A 22,414-nucleotide genomic window follows, 5' to 3' on the forward strand; every position below is an offset into this window, starting at 1 on the left:
AACGTGAAGGACGCATTCGAGAGGGGTTTGCAAACATTCCCAGTGTTTGGCAACCTCTTTTAACGTGTTTTTGCGCTTCCTGCTTTCAGAAAATCTAAGTTTAATTTTAGTTTCTTTTTAAGTGCAAGTTATACACATCTATGATCGGGTGTACATGCACATACATATACGCAATAGGCAATCCTCGATTCGGCTGTACGTGCATGCATGCACTTTGAGTTTTGCTGACGTTACTAACTAATGTATACTTGCACTAGATACTCGGTGGTGTAGTCTTACATACATGCAGGCTTACACTTTGGAAGGCCAAATCCACGTCTATACCATGCACGCGTGATATAACTTATATACGTAACTCGCTTTGAGTACCCGTATACCGGCACCCTGGCCGACGCGTATTTATACATCTCCGAATACCCGCGTATATACGCAGCCAAAAAAGGGAAAGGGTAAGCAATACACGGGAGAAGATATTTGGTATGTATGTGGGGTTTTGTTTTTGCAGAAGTATGCGCCAAGAAAAATAATGAAGGGATAAGCAGCGAAGGTAGATGGATTGGTTGCAGTCCATATCCCGTCCAAGAAAATCGGCAACAGTCGAACGGCCGTGGCCTTGCTACGCGTTGCCATCCATCCAGCCACCCTGCTGCCTATATACAGATACAAAGCACGACCGGCAGAAGGAAGAGGCACGGGGGAGAAGCACGCACGCGTAGACGCCGCCGGCTTGCACATGCACGCACGGCCAGAGAGGGAGAACCCTCGTCGCAAGGCTGCCCATCCATCCATTCGCGAGCGCTCGTACTCATCCATCACGTCCACCATAACTCACGTACGCAAGTATCCATCACGCGCATCTCCAACATCCATCCATTCACCAGCGCCCACGCCCATCCATCACACATCTACGCGGCCACGCAGCCGGCAGAAGACCAGATCGCACGACGGGCCAACGCAGCCGGGCAAGAACACCTGCGCCAGCGACATGGACACCAAGCTCACGTTTCCGAAGGGTGAGATTTTGATCTAATACATCTATTTTCTTCTGTCTCCTCTCTAGCATGCATGCACTATGCGGAGAGTATGTGCCGGTAACCGGAGATGACGCTCGGGTGATCCCATCGCCGCCGCCGGAGATGACTGCACCGAAACAGCAAAATGCATCGACAACGCCGGAGATCGTCTACGCCAAGCCTTTTATTTTCAGGTGTCATGTTCTTGGCTGGAGATGACTCGGGAGCAGCCGGAGCTCTCCAACGACGCAGCCCAACCGCTAGCCGCGGCGCCCTACCATCGCAGCCTTCATGGCGCTCGGCGAACACCCCACGGTGTACAGGTCGCGACACACATATGACGACGAACAAGGCCACGATGAACAGGTTCAAGGCAAAGGGTACACCGGCGTACATGCTTGGCATCACACTCTTGGATGATACAGCGTGGCGGAATCGGAGCTCGCTGACAACGCAGCCCGAGACCCGCCTTTCCCATCACGGCGTACATGTTTCGCATCACACTCTTGGAGAAGACGGCCTGGCAGAACCGGAGCTCGCCGACAACGCAGCCCAAGACCCGCCTTGCCCATCACGACTTACAGGTTCTTGGTGGAACCAATATCCGCAACGACGGGTATAAGACCGGGTCCTCCTTCATGAGGCCCGCGTCCCCGACGAAATGGTCAATGGCGTACAGATCCTTCACCGAACCGAAGATTGCAACGACGCTGTACAAGACCGGTCCCTCCTTCGAGAGGCGCACCCACCATGGCGGACATGTCCTTGGTGTACAGGTCCATGGCATCACCGGCGCACAGGTCACTCTTTCACGTAGTTCCAGCCCAAGGCGATGCGGCCTTTGCGACCCCACTTTCCACGGCCCTGTGAGGCGGCGCCTTTGCCTTGGCAGACCGCCAAATACTTGGCGTCTAGCCAAGATGAGGCGCCAACCACCCCGGCCACGCCAATGTGAGCGTGCGTCAGTTTATTTTACACTGACGCCGGTCTCCCCAAACCGTTACTCCCGCAAGGCGTAGCCCCCTTGCATACCCCGGCGAAGTTATTGGTCGTCGAGAGGTCCGAGCCGAGCGCGGCCCATGCTACCCCAACACCAACTACTCCAACGCCGTCGAAACCGACGAGGCACGACGGCGAGGGCGGGCGCGGCCACCGCTAAGGCCACGCTACATGCGGCGCGTGTACCGACGAGGACACGGGCTCTGCCGCCGCCCACACACACCACCGTCATCATGCATGGAGAACGCGAAGCGAAGACGACGAAGACGACCACACGGCTTAATCGGAGGTATCCCGCGGAGCAACCCACGGGAGTAATTAACCGGGAGCCTTCCGAGACCCCGGGAACCAGGAGACCACAATCGCTACAGTCAGGCAGGCCGCGCTAGTAGGCCACAGAGCGCGTATGTAAAGGGATCTTGTAATTTTGTTTCTCCAATGAGAGATTAATAAAGTGCATGTTTCCTATGTTTATTTGTGTACTTAGTACACTGGCACGCCCGCAATTTTTTATTTCCCCTGGCGCTTAGAGAGATAGTAACACGATAACCATCGTTGTTTGTTATTATTTTTCGTGTCAAACAACCTCACAAGCCTGGTGCTGGGCGAATGGTGCATGGCTTCTGACTTCACTCTGCTACTTCTCATTCTCGGGCGCTCCCCTAAACTGAAGGATCTGACCTTTAAGCTCAAAATGGTACTACTCCTTTAAGGTAGATATGCTTATGTAATGTGGGACATGCAAGGATATTGAGGGTCATCTGCCATCGAGGAAGGAATCATCACCGGACAACTATCCTAGCATCGAGAGGACTGTGATCTACTACGACAAAGATGATCCGAGGGCGAGCGCATTGGTGCAGGTGTTGCTACTGATTGTCATCCCACGCGGGGAGATTAGCATCAAAGGTCACTAGTAGTATCAAGGTTTGATCTCAGAATAGCGGCGAGCGCAGAGTCCTTGATTTTGTTTTTTTTTCTTGTGAAATTCGGTTAAAAAATGTTTCTTTGGGAAAGAAAGAGGAGACTGGAGTCTTTGTTGCAACGAAAAAAACATCAGGCATCTACGCGATTCGTTTCTTTGTTTTCGCATACGTGCCATGCAGCAAAAAAGTGGAAAATAGGGAAAATCTAACGCGTGCACCTGAGAGGTTTCATGCATACTCAACAACACAAGCGAATCGAAGCAGGCTGTCAAATAGACAACCTGTCAAATGGGCGCTGGACACGGCGCTTGATCTTGCCACTACAGGAAGGGAGTGTTAGACTGTATTTACATGTGTATATTGTAACGTTGTATACCACCTCATTATATATATATGTGATAGGCCACCCCTAGAGGGTTGTGCCGGTTCCCCCCAAAGCCTATTGTCTTACATGGTATCACGCTAGGTTACGTCCGCTTCCGCCTAAAAACCCTAAACCGCCGCCGCCGCCGCAGTGCCCGCCGTCGCCGTCGCCCGACTGCTATGACGTCCGCCGCTGCGTCCGGCTCCACCGCCACCGGTTTTCTGCTGACCTCCCTCGCGGCACTTCTCTCGAGGCCGCTGGATGCCGCCTCCCTTCAGGCGCCGATCGGGACACGGAGCGTCGGCTCCCTCTTCGCGCTCCCGCCGGCTGCTACTTCGCCCGGGCAGGCGCTTGTGGCCCACACCGCCGCCGTCCCGTCAACCGCGGCTGTCGCGCCCTCGGCCACTGCGCCGCTGGTGGCGGAGGACGTCGCGCTGGCAGGCTTCGCGGCGTCAACCGCGGCCATCGCGCCCTCTGTCACCGCGCCGGCTGCCCCTCTGACTGTCTCCACGGTGGTCTCACCTCAGCCAGTCTCCTCGATGGGATCGCAGCCGGCGCCGCCGTTTCACTTCGGCCATCTCATCACTATCAAGTTGTCGTCGGACAATTACATCTTCTGGCGCGCGCAGGTTCTTCTGCTTCTTGGGAGTCACTATCTGCTTGGCTATGTCGACGGCTCTCTCCCTTGCCCTCCTGCGCTGGTTGACAGCGTGCACGGTCCGGTCTATAATCCGGCTCATCGTGTCTGGACAGGGTAGGATCAGGCGAACCTCTCCTCCATCCAGGGGTCGCTCTCTCCGGCCGTTGCTGGGCTTGTTGTCTTCGCCAAGACGTCCCACGAGGCATGGGCTATTCTTGAGCGCTCGTTTGCGGCACAGTCGCAGGCTCGTGTATCTGGGCTCCGTCGCCAACTTGGGGAGTGTCAGAAGCTTGACTCCACCGCCACTGAGTTCTACAACAAAGTCAAGAGTCTCGCCGACACGCTGGCCTCCATTGGACAGCCCCTCACCGACTCCGAGTTCAACTCGTTTATTGTCAATGGTCTTGATGAGGAGTATGACGCCCTAGTCGAGATCATCAATGAGAGGGGCAACTCCACGCCCATGCCAGCACACGAGGTCTTTTCACGCCTCCTGCTTACTGAGCAACGAGTCGAGACGCGCCGATCCAGGGGCAACGGCGCCCTCTCAGCAAACGCCGCCACCAAGGGTGGTCGCTCCTCTGCTTCATCCAGGGCTCCTTCGGGGCAGTCACCACCACCCGCCTCGGCCCCTCCTCCTACTGCGACGTTACCAGGGGCTGGCGGTCCACGTGTGTGCCAACTTTGTGGTCGCGATGGGCACTGGGCCTCGAAGTGTCACAAGCGCTTCCAGCGGGGTTTTCTTGGTCTCGGCAATGACGGGAAGGATACACGCAACTTTGCTCGTCAGGTCGCCATGGTTGATCGTCCGCCGCCGCAGAAGCCACAGGGACACACTCAGTCCTACTCCATTGATCCCCACTGGTACATGGACTCTGGGGCGACAGAGCACCTGACCAGTGAGTTGGGGAAACTTCACACTCGTGAACCCTACCATGGCTCCGACAAGATCGACACCGCCAATGGAGCAGGTATGCACATCTCTCATATTGGTCAAGCATCACTTCTCACTAGACATGCCAATAGGAGTCTTCAACTTCGCAATGTTCTTCGAGTTCCATCTGTGACACGTAATCTTCTTTCAGTTCCTAAACTCACTCGTGATAATTATGTGCTTTGTGAATTTCATCATTTTGATCTTTTTATTAAGGATCAGGGCACGAGGGACATTCTTCTTAGTGGGCGGCTCTGCCAAGGTCTCTATCGTTTGGAGCATCCTGGCGTCGCTCGCGTCTTTAGTGGAGTTCGGGTATCTCCGTCACAGTGGCATGCTCGTCTTGGTCACCCGGCCACACCTATTGTCCGGCATGTTTTGCGTCGTCATGAGCTTCCTAGTGTGTCTAGTAATAAAGATGTAGCACTGTGTGATGCTTGTCAGCAGGGGAAAAGTCATCAACTTCCTTTTTCGGAGTCCAGTCGTGAGGTGAAACATCCTTTAGAACTTGTGTTTTCAGATGTATGGGGTCCTGCTCAGACTTCTGTTAGTGGTCATAATTACTATATCAGTTTTGTTGATGCTTACAGCCGCTTTACCTGGCTTTATCTTATCAAACGTAAATCTGATGTGTTTGACATTTTTGTTCAGTTCCAAAAACATGTTGAACGCCTTCTCAAGCACAAAATTGTTCATGTTCAGTCGGACTGGGGTGGCGAGTATCGCAACCTCAACTCCTTCTTTCAGTCGCTTGGGATCACTCACCGTTTAGCATGTCCACATACACATCAGCAGAATGGTTCAGTAGAACGTAAGCATCGTCACATTGTTGAAGCTGGTCTGACTCTTTTGGCCCATGCATCTGTTCCGTTTCGTTTTTGGAGTGATGCTTTCACCACTGCATGTTTTCTCATCAATCGTACTCCCACTCGTGTTTTGAATATGAAGACTCTCATTGAAGTTCTCCTTAATGAACAACCGGACTACACCTTTCTCAAGGTGTTTGGGTGTGCTTGTTGGCCCCATCTCCGTCCATATAACAAGCGTAAGCTCGAGTTTCATTTCAAGAAGTGTGTTTTTCTTGGTTATAGCTCTCTTCATAAAGGATACAAATGTCTTCATGTGCCCACTAATCGTGTCTACATCTCTCGGGATGTTGTGTTTGATGAGCATGTTTTTCCCTTTGCCAAACTCCCTGTGTCCACTACCGAGCCACCTGTCATGCATTCATCCTCTGTTGCTTCTGACCAATTTGATGATGTTGCATATTCTCCTCTATTGTTGCCTAACCATGGTGCAGGCACTGGTCGTGGGGCTCGTTTGGAGATTCTGGAAGTGCCATCTTCCTCTTCGTCGCCATCGCCTTCATCCTCGGCACCTTCTGTTGTGCATGAGGAGCACATGGCGCCCCTGCATGGCCTCAGTTTCCGTGCTCATGCACGGCCGATCGACGTCCTGGCCCGGTCGCCTCTGGCTTCTAGGCTGCCTTCGCCATCCTCGCGCCCTGCAACCCCGCCGACTGGGCCGGCCTCCTCGGTCCCCGTCTCGCCCAGGGCGTCGGGGCAGTCATCACCAGGCCTGGCCTCGCCCGCCCCTGCCTCGCCCAGGGTGTCTGGGCCCTTCTCACCAGGGCCGGCCTCGCCTGCTCTCGCCTCGCCAAGGCCGTCTGGGCCGGTGTCACCGGAGCTTGCCTCGGCCACTCTCGGTTCGCCCATGGCCTCTGAGCCCCTGTCGTCGGGCTAGTCTTCGCCATGCAGCCCAGAGTCGTCTGTCCCGAGCTCGCCTGAGGTGATTCCTGCATCTCCGGCGACCGTCACGTCTCCGTCACCTTCGCCTCCGCCGGCTCCTGCTGCTGCTCTACGTCCACATACGCGCAGTCGGAGTGGCATTTTTCAGCCTAAGCAACGTCACGATGGCACAGTTGCTTGGTTAGCGGCGTGCATGTCTGCTGCTCTCGCAGATCCATCCTCTGAGTCACGCATGTATCAAGCTGCTATGCGCATTCCTCATTGGAGAGAGGCCATGGAGCAGGAGTATCAAGTGCTTCTTCGCAATCAGACATGGACTCTTGTTCCTCCACAATCACGGGTAAATGTCATTGATTCCAAATGGGTTTTCAAAGTGAAGAGGCATTCTGATGGGTCCATTGAGCGCTATAAGGCTCGTCTGGTTGCTCGTGGTTTTCGACAGCGTTTTGGACTTGACTATGAAGACACCTTCAGTCCAGTGGTCAAGCCTACTACCATCAGACTTCTTCTCTCTCTGGCTGTTACTCGAGGTTGGTTTCTTCGTCAGCTTGATGTTCAAAATGCTTTTCTTCATGGTGTCTTGGCGGAGGAGGTTTACATGCGCCAGCCTCCGGGTTTCTCTGATCCGGATCGCCCTGATCATCTCTGTCGTCTGTCCAAGGCAATTTATGGTCTGAAGCAGGCTCCTCGTGCTTGGCATGCTCGTCTTGCAATGGCTCTTCGTGCTCATGGTTTTGCATCATCAACTGCTGACTCCTCATTGTTTCTTCTTCAAAGGCCTGAGGTTACTATGTACTTGTTGGTCTATGTAGATGATATCATTTTGGTCAGCTCCTCTCAGTCGGCTGCTACTGCGCTTGTTCGCTCACTTGGTGCTGATTTTGCGGTCAAGGACCTTGGGAAGCTTCATTACTTTCTTGGTGTGGAGGTTACTTCTCGTGATGCTGGCCTTGTTATGACGCAGAAGAAGTACTCTCTGGATTTGTTGCAGCGAGCTGGGATGCTTAAGTGCAAACCGACGACTACACCCATGTCTACCACTGATAAGCTCAATGCTGTTGATGGTGTGCTTCTTTCTTCTTCTGATGCGACAGAGTACAGGAGTATTGTTGGTGGGCTCCAGTACTTGACGATCACGCGACCAGACATTTCCTATACTGTTAACCGAGTCTGCCAGTATCTGCAGTCACCCCGTGACACTCATTGGTCTGCTGTTAAGCGGATTTTGCGCTATATTCGTTTCACGGTGGCTCATGGTTTGCATATTCAGCCGTCTGACTCTGGTTGTCTTTCAGCATATTCTGATGCAGACTGGGCTGGCAATCCGGATGACAGGCGATCCACGGGGGGTTATGCTGTCTTCTTTGGCTCTAACCTGATTGCCTGGAGTGCTCGGAAACAGGCTACTGTCTCGCGTAGCAGTACTGAGGCTGAGTATAAGGCTGTGGCCAATGCCACATCAGAGATCATCTGGGTACAGTCCTTGCTTCAGGAGTTAAGTATACCCCAATCACAGCCTCCTGTTCTTTTGTGTGATAACATCGGTGCTACATACCTTTCTGCAAATCCGGTATTCCATGCCCGAACGAAACACATTGAAGTTGACTATCACTTTGTGCGTGAACGTGTCTCTCAGAAGCAACTACAGATCAAGTTTATTTCTTCCAAGGATCAACTTGCTGACATCTTCACCAAGCCATTGCCTTTGCCACAGTTTGAGACTTGCAGGCGCAATCTTACCCTTCTAGATTCATTAGAAAGTGGCTAAGATTGAGGGAGGGTGTTAGACTGTATTTACATGTGTATATTGTAACGTTGTATACCACCTCATTATATATATATGTGATAGGCCACCCCTAGAGGGTTGTGCCGGTTCCCCCCAAAGCCTATTGTCTTACAGGGAGAATGGAGTGAAACCTGCCAAGACCATAGCTAAGTGGCGGCCTCCTGCCATGGGGCAGTGAAACTGAATATTGATGCGAGTTTATGCGATAGTGATCATCATGGCAGCACCGGGACCATCATCCGTGATCATATGGATAACCTGATTAGGGGACAAGCCATGTGGTATGATTGTCTCTTCACTGCTAATCCCCGAGGCATATGCACTTTGGGGTAGGGTTCATCTGGCCCATGGTATTGCTTTTCGATCTGTGATTACAGAGTGATGTCCACTAATTTGTGAGATGGCTGGATGAAGATACCTATGACAGATCACCAGTGATGATTGTGTGCCGGGAGGTAAAGAGAAAGGTGTAACAGCTTCCTGGGTGCCCCCACACCCTCACGGACAGTAAATTCATAAAAGATTGAAAAAAAATCAAAAAAATCTGAAACTTTCAGGGATCAGAGATGATCAAAGATTTGATGTTCCTGCAAAGTTCTTACAAAAAAAATCACTGCTTAAAAATGTACATAAACTTTGAACAACGATTTTGTTTTTTAAGTTGAGGGCTCCTTGAATGCTATTTTAGCTAAAACTCTGCAAGATCATAATTTTTTTGATTACGTTTGATGTCCAAAATTTTCATTTTTTGAATTATTTTGAATTTACTGTTCATAGAGGGTGTAGGGGCACCCGGGTGCTGAAAATCCTGTCTTAGAGGTAAAAGAGCCAAGTGCATGTTTTGATTCTTTCACTGTTGATTACATCGGGAGAGAAGGAAATCGGTGGCAACATATTTGTGCCAAGCTACCTAGAACTACTACTAGACGTAGATGTCTTTGGATCACCTTTGTTCCAAAAAAAATTAGCTTATGCTTTACAAACGGCGCACCGGCCGAACCGTTCCGCCGGTTCGCACGCCACGCTGGCAACGCGCCCGCGCGATCCCCGCCTCCTTCCTTACGGTGCCTCCATCCCCTACCTCCAGCCTACGTGCGCGCACCTCCCCTCCCCCGAGCTGCGACTGGGCCTCCACGAACTCCATCGCCGGCGGCCAGACGCTCCCTCGCCGGCGGCCAGGCGCTCCCTCGCCGGCCGCCATGGCTGCCTGCTGCCATGGCCAGATACATCCCTAACCTACAGCCTTCAAGGGCGCGCATCCCCTCCCCTCCTCCTCCCAGGCAGCGACTGGGCCACCACAAGCTCCATCGTCGGCGGCCAGGGCGCTCCCTCGCCGCCCACCATAACTGCCTGCCCGCCATGCCCGGATCCACCCCGCGTATAGAAGTGTTGCAACCGTCACCTAAAAAAGCTTCAACGGCCATTCAAAAAAGCTTCAACCATAGACATAGAAAGCTTCAATGACACTGCACAACAAGGGGGAAGCTGCAACCATAGTTGAATTTTGCTACCACCGGCGAAGCTTTTTGCTACATCCATCAGGCGGAGCTCGGACCCTCGCGACGACGACAACGATGTTTTGCTGCAACCGTAGCAGGATTTTGCTACAACTAGCATCGTTTTTTGCTACCACGGCAACCGGCGGAAGCAGCGACCAGCAATGCTTTTCCAGCAAATGATTTTTGTCCCGGCAAAACCCAGAGCTGGAACCAGCTTTTGTTTTTGCTACAACCTGCAAATCGAGAGCTGGAACCAACAACATTTTTTGTTGGAATCGAAAGAAGCAGGGGGCTTCAACGGATGTACGTCAGAGCTGCAACCAGTGCTGAAAAATGCTACATCCGGTAGCCACGAAAGCTACAACCAGCTTGAAAAATGCTTCAACTGGATATGAGGTAGTTGGGGGTCGGCATCTCGCAGCGACAAAAAGCTGCAACCGGCTTGGAGGAAAGCTACAACGCGCTTCTAAAAAAGCTTCAAACCGAGAACGGCTAGCTAACAATGGTGAGCGGCGGCGACGGAGCTGCATGGGCGCGCGGTGCTGCGACGGGCACGCGGCGAGCTATGATGGCGGACTGCGACAATGCTGGAACCCTCACCCGGCGGTGCTGCAACCAGAGGGAGGGAGACACGCCCGGCCCGACGGAGCTGCATACGGCGAACGCCCCAGGTGAGCTGCGACGGCGAGCTGCCCCGGCGAGCTGCGACGGCGAGCTGCGACGGCGAGCGGCCCCGATGAGCTGCGACGCGGCGTCCAAGGGCGAGCACGAGGAGGCTGACCCGCGGAGATCCGTTTTTTTCCTGCGTTTACGCGTGCGTGCGGGAGGAAGAAGAAGCCGGGGGCGATTCATTTTTTTTTCCTGGATCCAACGACCCGCGCGGCTCACATCCAACGGCCTGGGCTAGACCGGCCGAAACTTTCGGCCGGCGCACCGGCGCCTATCAGCGCCCCAGTTTGATTGTAACCCCAATTATAATAAAGCTCTCTTCAAGTCTGCAAGAAAGCGAAGCAGGTCGTACGTATAGAGGAGACGTACGAGTCCTAGCTTGTTATGCCCCCTGCAGGTCCGGCCCAAACATTGCAAGCGTATCGATCTCGTCGATAAGATCACCGGAGACCTACACCGCACCATATACCCAATCCACCCGCCATACGTACGTGCGTACGACGATCGGCAAAGATGTCTTCCCAACTCCCCGACGAACTCCTCGACCTGGTCTACCGCCGGATCACCAACGCGCTCAGCCGCGTGCGCTTCGCCGCCGTCTGCCGGGCGTGGCGCGCCGTCGCATCCTGGCGACCGCCTCCGCCGCCTCTCCCGATGCTGCTCCTCTCCACGTACGACCGCGCCAAAACCAAGGATCTCTACTGCCTTGAGGACGGAGGGCTCCTGCGCGTTCGCCTTCCACCCACGCCCAAAGTCGTCGCTCGCAAGTGGATCATCGGATCTCACCAAGGTGGATGGGTTGCCATGGTGTCCGCTGGCCGCATCATGGTACTGAACCTCTTCTCCGGTGCCAAGGTGGCGCTCTCGGCGGAGCAAAGGAGGATCAACCCTAGCGATAACTCCACCGAGCCCTCCAGGATCTCCAAAATCATCTTCTCAGAGGAACCCACCTCCGAGACTTGCATCCTCGCAGCCATCACCCGCGGATTCATGGTCGCTCTTTGAAGAGTTAGTTGTGCTAAAGGGTGGACTATGAAAGCATGTGGCATGGGGAACCTCAAGGATATAGCCTTCTGCCATGGGGAGCTCTACGGGCTCCGGCTAGATTATCAGGAGGTCAGACTGCTCAAGTTTGGCATCGGCGGCGGCACAAATGAACCTGTACTGGTCACGACCATCCAGACCGTGGTCATCCAAAGCCTTCCTTATCTTTTGTGGGAGGAAGATGATTATGCGCCTGTGCATGCCATCTACATCTTTGAGAAGGGCAACAAGCTGACTATGGCGGTCAAGACCGGGGAGTATTTCTTCAGGCTATTTCAGCTAGTCGGCTTCGTCGTCGATGTCAACACACACTATAGGTGGGAAGAGATGACAAGCTTGCATGACTATGCACTATTCTTGGGCCCAACGTGCTCCACGGCTGTGGAGGTGTGTGCAGAAGGGCGTGGTGGTGTGGAGAGAAACCACATCTATTACTCCAATGAAAGATATGGCCATCTTCCTTCTCATCAGAGGTATCTTACAAAAATGGCCGATGGTCGTATTGTGTACTACGACGACGATGAAATAGTTTGTTACGACGGGAAGGTGATTATGTCGCAAGGATTTTATGGTGAGCGTGGCGTTCAACCTGCCATGTGGCTTGTCCCACCACACGTGTAGCAAACTAGAACGATTTCAAAATCAAAGTTTGTGATGACAGGAAGGTGATTGTGTCACGTCGATTTTATTCTGTTTAAGCGTGGCGTTCAAGCAGACATGTGGCTTGTCCGACCCTTCATGTAAATTAATAGATATTTCTAGCACCATGCTTAATTTGGTCATTATAAATGGCAAGGCACTAGCTTGCTACAGCGATGAAAATTGTCTCATGACTGTGTGCATTGTGTGATGCAGAGCCCCAGGTATGTCCTCCTTTTCGAAGGGAAAAATGTCACGTCGCTTACCATTATTTTGCCAACCCTAAACAAGCCTTGGAGACACTACTAGAAAAAGGGCTATAGATAATATGGACACGGGAGAATGGTGAGAGAGATGGTCCGCTCTCCTTCCCCTCCCTTCCCCTCCCCCTCGGGCGAAGCAACGTCGACGCCATTGAAGCGCCCCAACCCCCAGCGTCCCACCCACCTTCACATCTCGTCGAGCTCTCCCCGCCCTGGATCCCCACCTCAGATCCCGCATGGCTGGAGCGCGTTGCCGCGGCGTGCGGGTTCGCCGGCTAGCACCGGTGGCGAGGGTAGCGGAACCGCGGGCGCTTCCACCGCCTGTGGCGGCGTCGCTGCCCGAGATCGACCCGCACTCGCCGGAGGCTCGCCGCGAGATGCGTCGGGTGGTGATGGAGCGCTTCCCCGACCGAGACGAGTGGGGGGAGATCCACCTCCACATCCTCCACCATGCGAACTTCATCGAGCGCGCGCGCTTCATCGGAGACGACGGCTGCGAGGATCCGGAGCTCCTCTTCTGGGCGGTCCAGGAGGCGGAGTCATCGGATCCGCATCAGGCTGCGCGGTGGGAGAACTTCAGGACGGCGAACCCATCTAGGCTCAACATCAGGCCGCCATCGTGGGAGGGCATCGCTAACATCCCGCCGGAATTCCTTCCGCCGGGCATCGTCTGGCCGCAGCTCCGCCAGTAGATCGTCTGCCCTGACCGATTCAAGCTCAGCGACGACCCATCGAGCCCCCACCTTGGCCAGGTGAGATAGGTATGCATCTTATTCGTGTAGATTCATCGTTGAAAACTCGATTGAGGGATTTCCGTTCGCGTCAGAGGAGGGGCATGTTCCAATGTGGTTCTGTTGATAAGTCATTAGATAAGGAATCGATAGTAAATTTTGGGGTTCTCCCTCGTCGATCTGTAAATCCTAAGGAATGAGTCGCTGTTTGTGCAGCTGGTGAGGCTTCGCCGGAGTTGGGCTCCGACGAGGTGCTCAATCGTGAAAATGACATGGGTGTTGTGCCTGGGGAGGCGACTCTCTGTCGTTCCCCCCTTTCAAATCCAGCGGTGTCAGGGCCCACCTTCAAAGTGTGTCTCCACGGTGAGAAAGCAGGGACTGAAGGTAGATTACGTAAAGTGGAAAACCTAGAAAGTGTGGAGGAGTACTTTGGCCAGCTATGGCTCATACCTTCCCCTCCCCGTGCCGCCGCAACCATAAAACCCACTCCTCCCAGCCTCGATCAGAAGCCAAATCCGGATTCATCTGTTGGATCCAGAAAGACCTAATTGATAACAACTCGTTTACAGCCGCCGACTGCTTTCCTGCTTCGATTCGGCCTTTTGATCCACCACCAAAGAATATCAAGGTTGCGAGAGAGGGGATTGGCCCAGGTTCTCTTTCATTTGCGGAGGTAGTGAAGCGTGGTGCAAAGATGGCTGATCGCCGGGATGGGAGTAGCGGCAACCTTGGCGCTGGTCAAACCAAGGTGACTATGGCGGTCAAGACCGGGGAGTATTTCTTCAGGCTATTTCAGCTAGTCCGCCTAGTCGTCGATGTCAACACACACTATAGGTGGGAAGAGATGACAAGCTTGCATGACTATGCATTGTTCTTGGGCCCAACGTTCTCCACGGCTGTGGAGGTGTGTGCAGAAGGGCGTGGTGGTGTGGAGAGAAACCACATCTATTACTCCAATGAAAAATATGGCCATCTTCCTTCTCATAAGAGGTATCTAACAAGAATGGCCGATGGTCGTGCCGTGTACTACGACGATGATGAAATAGTCTGCTACGACGGGAACATGATTATGTCACAAGGATTTTATGGTGAGCGTGGCGTTCAACCTGCCATGTGGCTTGTCCCACCACACATGTAGGTGTAGCCGACTAGCAGGATTTCAAAATCAAAGTTTGTGACGACGGGATGGCGATTGTGTCATGTGGATTTTATTCTGAGCGTGGCGTTTAAGGTTACATAGATATGTCTAGCACCATCCATAAGTCATTATTAATGGCAAGACACATGCTTGTAATGCAATGAAATCCTCTCATGACTTTGTGCATTGTGTGATGCAGACCCCGAAGGTAAGTCCTCCTTTTAGAAAGCAAAAATGTCACGTGCTTACCCTTTTTTTGCCGGCACTCAACAAGCCTCGGAGAGGCCCCACCTCAATTTGGCGATTTTGAAGACATGCGAGCATCGCTCGGTATTGCACAAGAAATTTGGCGAATGCACTTTATATGTAAATTGTAAAATTAAGGAAAACATACAAAAATCCCCGGGCTGATCACTTCGCTTCGTGGGCCGCCTCCACTGCGCTACAAATGTCCCTGTGAGGGTCCACCCCACCGCTATCCTTATCTCCAAGAACCCGCCCCATCTATTTTTTTTCTCCCTAAGTTTGTCTTGTTCCTTGAACCGAGTTTTCTCACCAGACCATCTCATTGCCGTCGTACGCCACGGCAGTCGCAACCCTCTCTGGGCACGCTTTTGTAGTCTCTGCCCCACCACCAGTCCCATTACTGCAAGCGGCGGGACCACACAAAGGTGACCACTGCTGCCGTGAAAGGCGCGTGGTGCCATAGGAGAACCTATTGCCACCACTTCGCAGGACTCTGCAGCCACCCTGCTGCCAATTTCATCGTACCGTGATCCAACTCACATCATGGCTGCCATGGTCGTTTGCTGCAGGCCGGAGGCGAACCAACACCAAGTCACCGAGGTTACAGTTGTGTCGATGCTGCAACCCACCCCGTATACAAGGCCCAGTAAAATGTATGCTATGAAAAAAATAACTAGCCCAATTGCACAGCCCCGATACGACTCGCGGGCCGACGATCCTACAATATACGGAGTATAAGTTGCTTACCACAACCAGTCTCAAAGGATCCCTTAAGAAAACCAGTCTTCTCAAAAATAAAGTGCCTACCACAACCTCACCCGGCGCCTCGTCCCTCACGATAGTCAGTAGATGCTATAAGCGGCGGCGCTGCACGTTATAGGACAGGGGTATAGCCAGGGGCAGCGCAGATGGCCATGGGCCATGCGCCCCACGCCGATCGACGAGTCATCAACAAACCGTAGCGTCGGTGTGGCGGTGCAAACCGGCGGCGAGGCCGGTAGGGAGCCATTTCATGAGGGCGTCAGGGCGAGGCGCAGGATAACGCCATTCAAGGACCTCAAAGTTAGGATCCTCGGCGGTCTGGAATTGAACATTGGTTCGTGCGGCGGGCGTTCGAGCGCCGGAAACCTCCCTGTGTCCACCGTGTTGTCCCTTCTTCAGTCTGTGCCAGAGAGAGAGCGATGAGCGGGTGAGCTGGGGGTGAGCTAGGGCTCAGGAAATTCCCAAGAGAGGTTGGATATAGGATCATTCACATGCTTAATAATTATTCACAAGCTCAGTACTGACATGCTGTCAAATAAGACAATAAATGGTAGGCACTTACAGGTTCTTGGACAGCAAAAAAGCCTGACGATAAATGGTAGTGAATTGCTGAAGCAAACCATTCTGTCATTTACAAGTTCCATAGTGAATTGCTCTCCATTATACAACCACAAACCAAGGATCAGAGTAGTCTCTTGAACACCAGTTTTTCAAACAAGGTTTACCTCAACCAAACCGTACTAACATTTCTAAATTTTTGGCTAGACAAATGGTACTAGTATTAATATCATGAACTAAAAAAATTAATATATTTCCTGTAACTTCATCTATGAGATCAGTTTTTTTTTTGAAATAATCTATGAGATCAGTTATATTTGTGTCGTGCAGACAATTTTTCGCTGCTATAACTGAAAACATATCAAACCTTATGTTTTACAACCAATTTGGTGGCTTAGGTTCACACTTCTTCTGCTAACCATCTAAGCAGAGAGGGTTATGATACTGTTAATCACTACTATAATGTCTTTCTATCGACTCATCATCAGAGCCGAATGTGCAAATCTATAAGTGCTTAGCTGCTGTTTGAGTAGATCCATCTGTAGTGGGTGTTCATCCTGCTGCTGCTGTCCATAACATTTTGGAGTCCGAGGAAACACACGCACCTGGAATAGACATAATTGTGGTGTTTGATTCTCCTGACCATTTGGATAACTCAACGTATAGTGTAGCTCCAGGAAGAACACACATAAAGAACAATCGATCGGAACAAAGTGATCTCATTACATTCTTTTGATTCATCGATGATAGCTAAGCACCTGGTTACAACCAAGTTTACAACATTACGGAGAGTGTTAACACTTAACACTATGTTTATATAGAGAAAAAACAAGATGAAGTAAAGGAGCTGCCATGGAAGCAAATAGACCAAACAGACAAGGGATATGGATGCGGCAAAGGAGAATCTCCAGAAACATGCTGTTGAAAACTAATGCAGTGATGAGCTCGGGCTTAAGCAGAATTACCGAGGATTCCTTGAAGATAACATGAACTCTTCTTCCATACTATACTGCCTGGATAATTCTTCGCTCCTACTTCTATCAACAGTCGGTGGACATTTTCTTACATTACCCCCCTCATGTCCCCTGGATGCTTGAGTGCCTTCGAGTTTGATCTCCACTTGCTTCATTGACGGACGATCCTCTCCTCTTAATGTTATACACATTACTGCAAGTGCTGCGACTTCTTCCATTTCTCTGTTTCCCTCTTCCATAACTTGGGGATCTATTATCTCGGACAAATTGCCTTGTGTGAATAAGGTAGAAAAGTGTGTAACAAGGCCTTCCTCTTCAGAAGAGATGTATGAAAATGGTTTCTTTCTAGTCAACAACTCCAGAAGCAGGACACCGAAGCTGTACACATCACTTTTTTCCGTGAGACGCCCTGTATAGAAATACATGGGGTCTAGATATCCTCTTGTACCTTGCACTCTTGTTGTGAGTCCTGATCTATCCACCGGAACATATCTTGAAGCTCCAAAGTCGGCGACTTTTGCTGTTAGAGTATCATCCAAAAGTATGTTAACAGACTTGATATCTCTATGGATGATGGGTATTGAAGCTGTTGAGTGAAGATGAGCTAAAGATCTGGCAGTCTCAGTTGCTATCCGTAGCCTATCATTCCATGACAATGATCTTGGTCCATCAACATGAAGATGATCATAAAGGGTACCATTGGATATAAACTCGTAGACCAACATGGGGACCTCGGTTTCAAGGCAACAACCATAGAGTTTTACAACATTTCTATGGTTGATCTGTGATAGGATAGCAACCTCATTAATGAATTCATCAATCTCCTTTTGAATTGCCGCCTTTGGTTTCTTGATGGCTACAACATGGAGATCTGATAGGATCCCTTTGTAGACTGTACCATGCCCCCCGCCACCAAGCTCACGAGCTTTATCAAATTTGTTTGTTGCCTTCTCAAGCTCATCTAAGGCTATAATCATTCTTTCTGCAATATTAGCTCTTTGTGATACCAATTGGTGCAACAATTGTCCACGGTTTTTTTCGAAGAACTTCCGTTTCAACATCTTGGCTTTTCGATGTTTGAATTTCTTACGTGTGAAGGACCCAGCGAGAACAAATAGTATGATGCCTGCCCCAACAGCAACTCCTATGCTGAGGTATATACCTACAAAGATGTACATAGTTTTATTCATTTTGTCTATCATGAGATCATAGTAGTATACACTTGGTCTACAGTTACTCAGCAGCAGGAGTAATCGCAAAAGTTCACTCGAGTAACTTTTTGGCTTTGTGAGTTCAGATGACAAAAAAACTGGTTTCAGAATGTTCAGGGTTTGAGATAAATAATTTTATTGTCGGATTTCGAGTTCGACCAAGAAACATACATCAAGTTCTCTTCTTATTAATTACGAGTAACAAGAAAACATTTTCATGGGAAGAAGCTAACTAAGTCGATTAGTATCTACACTAGAATGGCCATATGTATTGCTTGAAACAAATACCAAGTGTAATACAATACTTGTCCTGATGTGAAATTAAACAGGAGGAAAGTTGCAGCATTGCTCACCTGTAGATAAAGGCTTGCGGCCACCTGTAGGCCAAAGTGAAATACACTAGGTTAAAAACTATAGAAGAACAAGGAAATTAATAGCGTAAACACATATATTAGAATCGTATATACATGTTCTAACCTTTGCATCCGTTGGCAAGGTAGGGGTTGTTGCCGGGCTTGTGATAGCCATCCAAGCACTGGCATAAATAGCCTCTGCTCCCTCGTTTGCAGTAGCTGTTCTTGCTCTTGCACAGTTTGCGGGCTACCTCGGCTGGACAGTCTGGATGCGCCTTCATGTCGGCTGGTCGCGGTAAGTCTTGCATGACCTCCCACTGCAGAACTTGGGGAACCTGCACCTTGGCTAGTTTGGATTCCTCATGCCCCGCCATCTCCTTGGACAACTGTCGCTGGTCGAACCACCCCTCCTCTGCAATTAGCATGTACGCGGGCTGGGACGTCAACTCCAGGTTGCCGTCCTTGTTGAGATTTTGGAACTTCAACTTTGTGGGCAAGCCGTTGGAGGACATGGAGATATGTGCCTGGCAGCAGCCCATGCCGTAGCAGTATCTGCCTGTACGCTGCAGAGTCGTCTCAACGTAGGTGTCACTGACGTTGGAGGGGCAGAAAGAGGCACAACCGCTGATCAAATCCTTGGTACCATCACCGATCAGCAGCGTCGCCTGAAGGTTGCAGCCCGATAGGATGAACTCGTTGCCTGTCGATAGTGAGTAGGGCGCCTCTGAGTAGTTGCCAAGGTTTAAAACACCGAATGAGAAGTTCGTGTGGATAATATCCATGATGGCTTTGCTGGAGAGGACATGCACTGTGTTGTTCTCGAGGGAGATCTCCTTGACGTGGTAGGAGTCAGCCACGCCATCGACGAGGTCGTGGAGGACGAGTAGTAGCTTTGCTGGTTGTTGGCTTGTATCACAGGTGAGGTTGAACCCTGGCCAGTAGGAACCGGCAGAGCCAATGCCGAAGGGGTATGGCACATCTATGCCACCGCAGGACGTGCTGCCATTACCTGTTTGATAAAGTAGCAATGTCATTATTCATAGACTTCAATTTCTGTCGGATTTGGGCTGCCTGTTCTTTCTCCCCCTAGGACAGCATGGCGTGCTGGTGCGGGGAGGTGTAATTAGGCTCTAAAGTGAACGTCATACAGTTTGATTGTTTTTTCTTGCTCATTGTATGTCTTTTTTTTTCTCACTCATTCTAGTTCCTTCTACCAATGAAAAGATTCGCGAAAAAGAGTGGTAGATCTCATGTTCTCGCATTACTGCTGCAGTTGCCAAATGGAGCTTTGCTCGAGATCCAGTGGAGTTTGTTTATAATTTTAGAATGTTTTCTCAACTTAACTATCCTAATTTTACTTGTATATGGTGCAAAATTTGTATGTGGTTTATCGGATGAATATTTTGCTGCTAATGTTTTTTTGGCAGATGTTTTACCTGTAAAATCGTTTTCACAGATTTGCTGACAAAGATTTTATGGTCGCTTGGTTTGTCACTGGTGGAGAGCTGTTAAAATGATTTGCGCTCATTTTTAAGTTGGGGCAGGAACATCACAATATCCATCTTCGCCCTCTGATGCGAACATTTACTTTTGATGTTCCGGAGGGAAGTCTAAACTGATAGTTCTATAACAAAATGACGCTGTCCATGAGTAATTAACAAAATTGGAGTGAACAATGTGAATCCCTTCATAATTTGTGTTCTTAATTTTAGTCCACCTGTGATTTCTTCCTCTTGCTAACTAATCCGTAAAGTCTCACTATTAATGTGACCTTTTGTTTGTTTATGTGCAATATACTAGGTTAGTGTCATTTTTAGTCCTGTATTTGTTCTCTAAGATGATGGCACTAGATAACTAACTATCAACTCAGTAGTTGGCTAGTTTCTGATCCTTTAACTGCACACTTAGTTGAGTTTATCCGGTGTTAAAATTTTTTTGTACTTTGTTAAGGGATTGTTATGATCTGTTCTTTCTTGTTCATTCCTCATTTGCATCCATCTTGATAGTAAAAATAGATGCGGTTGCCACACCACAATATTGCTTACCTGAGACGGAACTGAGGCAATCACCAGGCAGGGTAGGGTCGCCATTGGTTCCTGGAGGACACCGGCAATAATATGATCCTTCCAAATTGGTACAAGCACCACCATAGCACCTAGCGTACCCTTCATGACACTCGTCGATATCTACACATATATAGCCGAATCAATACATGCATGCTAGTATTAAGCAAAGAGAAACCCCGAAAATTTGTTACTCGCCAGACCTTTGCATCCGTTGGTGATGTAGGGATTCCCTTCGTAGCCGTCTTTGCAGGAGCACGTGTAGCCTTTGTTACCCTTTGTGCAGTCGCTATGCTTGCTCTTGCAGATGTTGGAGCATTCTGCGCCATAGCCAACAACCTCCCAGTCCAGCCAGAAGGGAACTTGCATTGCATCCACTGACGCGGGGGCGGCTTTTCGTAACAGCTCGTGGAAGACCGCTGTACGGCTGAACCAGCCGGACCCCGCGATAAAGACGTGTGCGGGCCACTGCTGGTCTGCGCTGTGGTTCCAGCCGAACCATTTGAGTTGCACGTTGTAGAACGCACTATCGACAAGTCTTCCTGCTACCTCCGCAGGGTCGAAGACAATGTCCGACTGACAGCAGCCATTGCCAGAGCATTGCATGCCTGCTTCAAGAGTGGATAGCGCTTGGGAGAGTCCATCGCCGCTTTTGCAGCCAGAAGAACAGCTGGCCATGGTCACCTCGCCGTTCTTGAGCGTCGCCTGGACATTGCAACCCACTAGGATGAGCTGGTTGGATGAAAGTGTGTAGGGCCCGTTGGTTGTAAGACCGCCGCCGAGCATGCCTTCACCGTTGCCATCGACTTTTATCTCGCCCGTACGTATGACCTTCACAAATGACCACCTGAGGGAGAACTCTTGGACTTGGAGGGTGCCATCGCCAAGCAGCAACCGCGGTGGTTTGCTTGAGCGGCTGCAGGTGAGGTTGAACCCCGGCCAGTAGCACCTGGCCGGGCCCATGCCGAACGGGTACGGCACGCTCATGTTGCCGCAGGTGATGTCACAGTTGGGCACCCCTTGCGCCTCCGCCGGGGAAATTTCTGCTCCGGCGAGGAGCGCCGATGTCAGCATCGCCACCGCTGCGGCCGCCATCACCACCCCCAAGACGGTTGTTATGTGCGCCATTGAGTGGTTGAGCTTGTCTGCCTGGCTAGCTAGTTCCTGAACCATGCATCGCTCTCCACCTGGGTCGGCTTATAAAGATGGCGCGCACACTGGTTGCCCGGAGCAGCACCTGCTGCGTGGTAGGCCCAGCTATCAAGAGGTAAAAGTAATTATCGACAAGTGAGAACCAAGGGCATCTCCAAGGGGTGGGGTCAAATGTCCTCTCCATCTGTCAAAAACATGTACCATGGTACCCAAGGGGCAAGCCCAGCTGTCCACGTATTCTTTCGAACAGGCTGTGTACCCCGTGGAGTGTGAAACGTGACCGGGATGAGTTGCGGTGATGGTCGAGAGGGAGGCGTCCGTGCCGACCACATACGCACATACGCATGATGCTCTCGTCCGCCGGACCGCCGCCCGCGCCTACCAGCGCAATAGAACCCGGTGGCAGCAAGCACGCGCAACAGCACATGTAGCATGCAGGCGGGCGAACCCGTGCATGTATTCTATCGAACAGGTTGTGTGCGCCATCGTGTGCGGCGAGACTTGAGGTTGAAGGTGACCAAGATGACCTGCAGAGCTTAGGACCAGGGAGAGAGAGAGAAAGAGAGACAGTTAGGGGCCGGAGACGCAGGGACCTGAGGCTGGGATCCGGCGAGCTGGCCGGCCGGCGGGTGGGGTTGCCGAGGAGAGAGAGGAGCAACGTGCGGGTTTGGAAATAGGGTTACTTCCATGTGGGGTCTGCGC

At 51.2% G+C, this 22,414-nt stretch overlaps 1 protein-coding gene across 1 annotated transcript; it reads right to left on the reverse strand.

Moving 5' to 3' along the window:
• Positions 1–16,640: 16,640 nt before the first annotated feature.
• Positions 16,641–21,727, reverse strand: LOC123072833 (wall-associated receptor kinase 3). Its single transcript, XM_044496495.1, has 5 exons — positions 20,764–21,727; positions 20,543–20,683; positions 18,622–19,506; positions 18,498–18,521; positions 16,641–18,095 (listed from the first exon to the last, which is right to left on the reverse strand). Exons 1-5 carry the CDS (start codon positions 21,686–21,688, stop codon positions 16,921–16,923), a joined length of 3,150 nt encoding a protein of 1,049 aa, XP_044352430.1. The 5' UTR covers positions 21,689–21,727; the 3' UTR covers positions 16,641–16,920.
• Positions 21,728–22,414: the final 687 nt, after the last annotated feature.

The sequence above is a fragment of the Triticum aestivum genome, chromosome 3B (assembly GCF_018294505.1).
Source record: "Triticum aestivum cultivar Chinese Spring chromosome 3B, IWGSC CS RefSeq v2.1, whole genome shotgun sequence".
In the NCBI taxonomy this organism is placed as follows: domain Eukaryota; kingdom Viridiplantae; phylum Streptophyta; class Magnoliopsida; order Poales; family Poaceae; genus Triticum; species Triticum aestivum.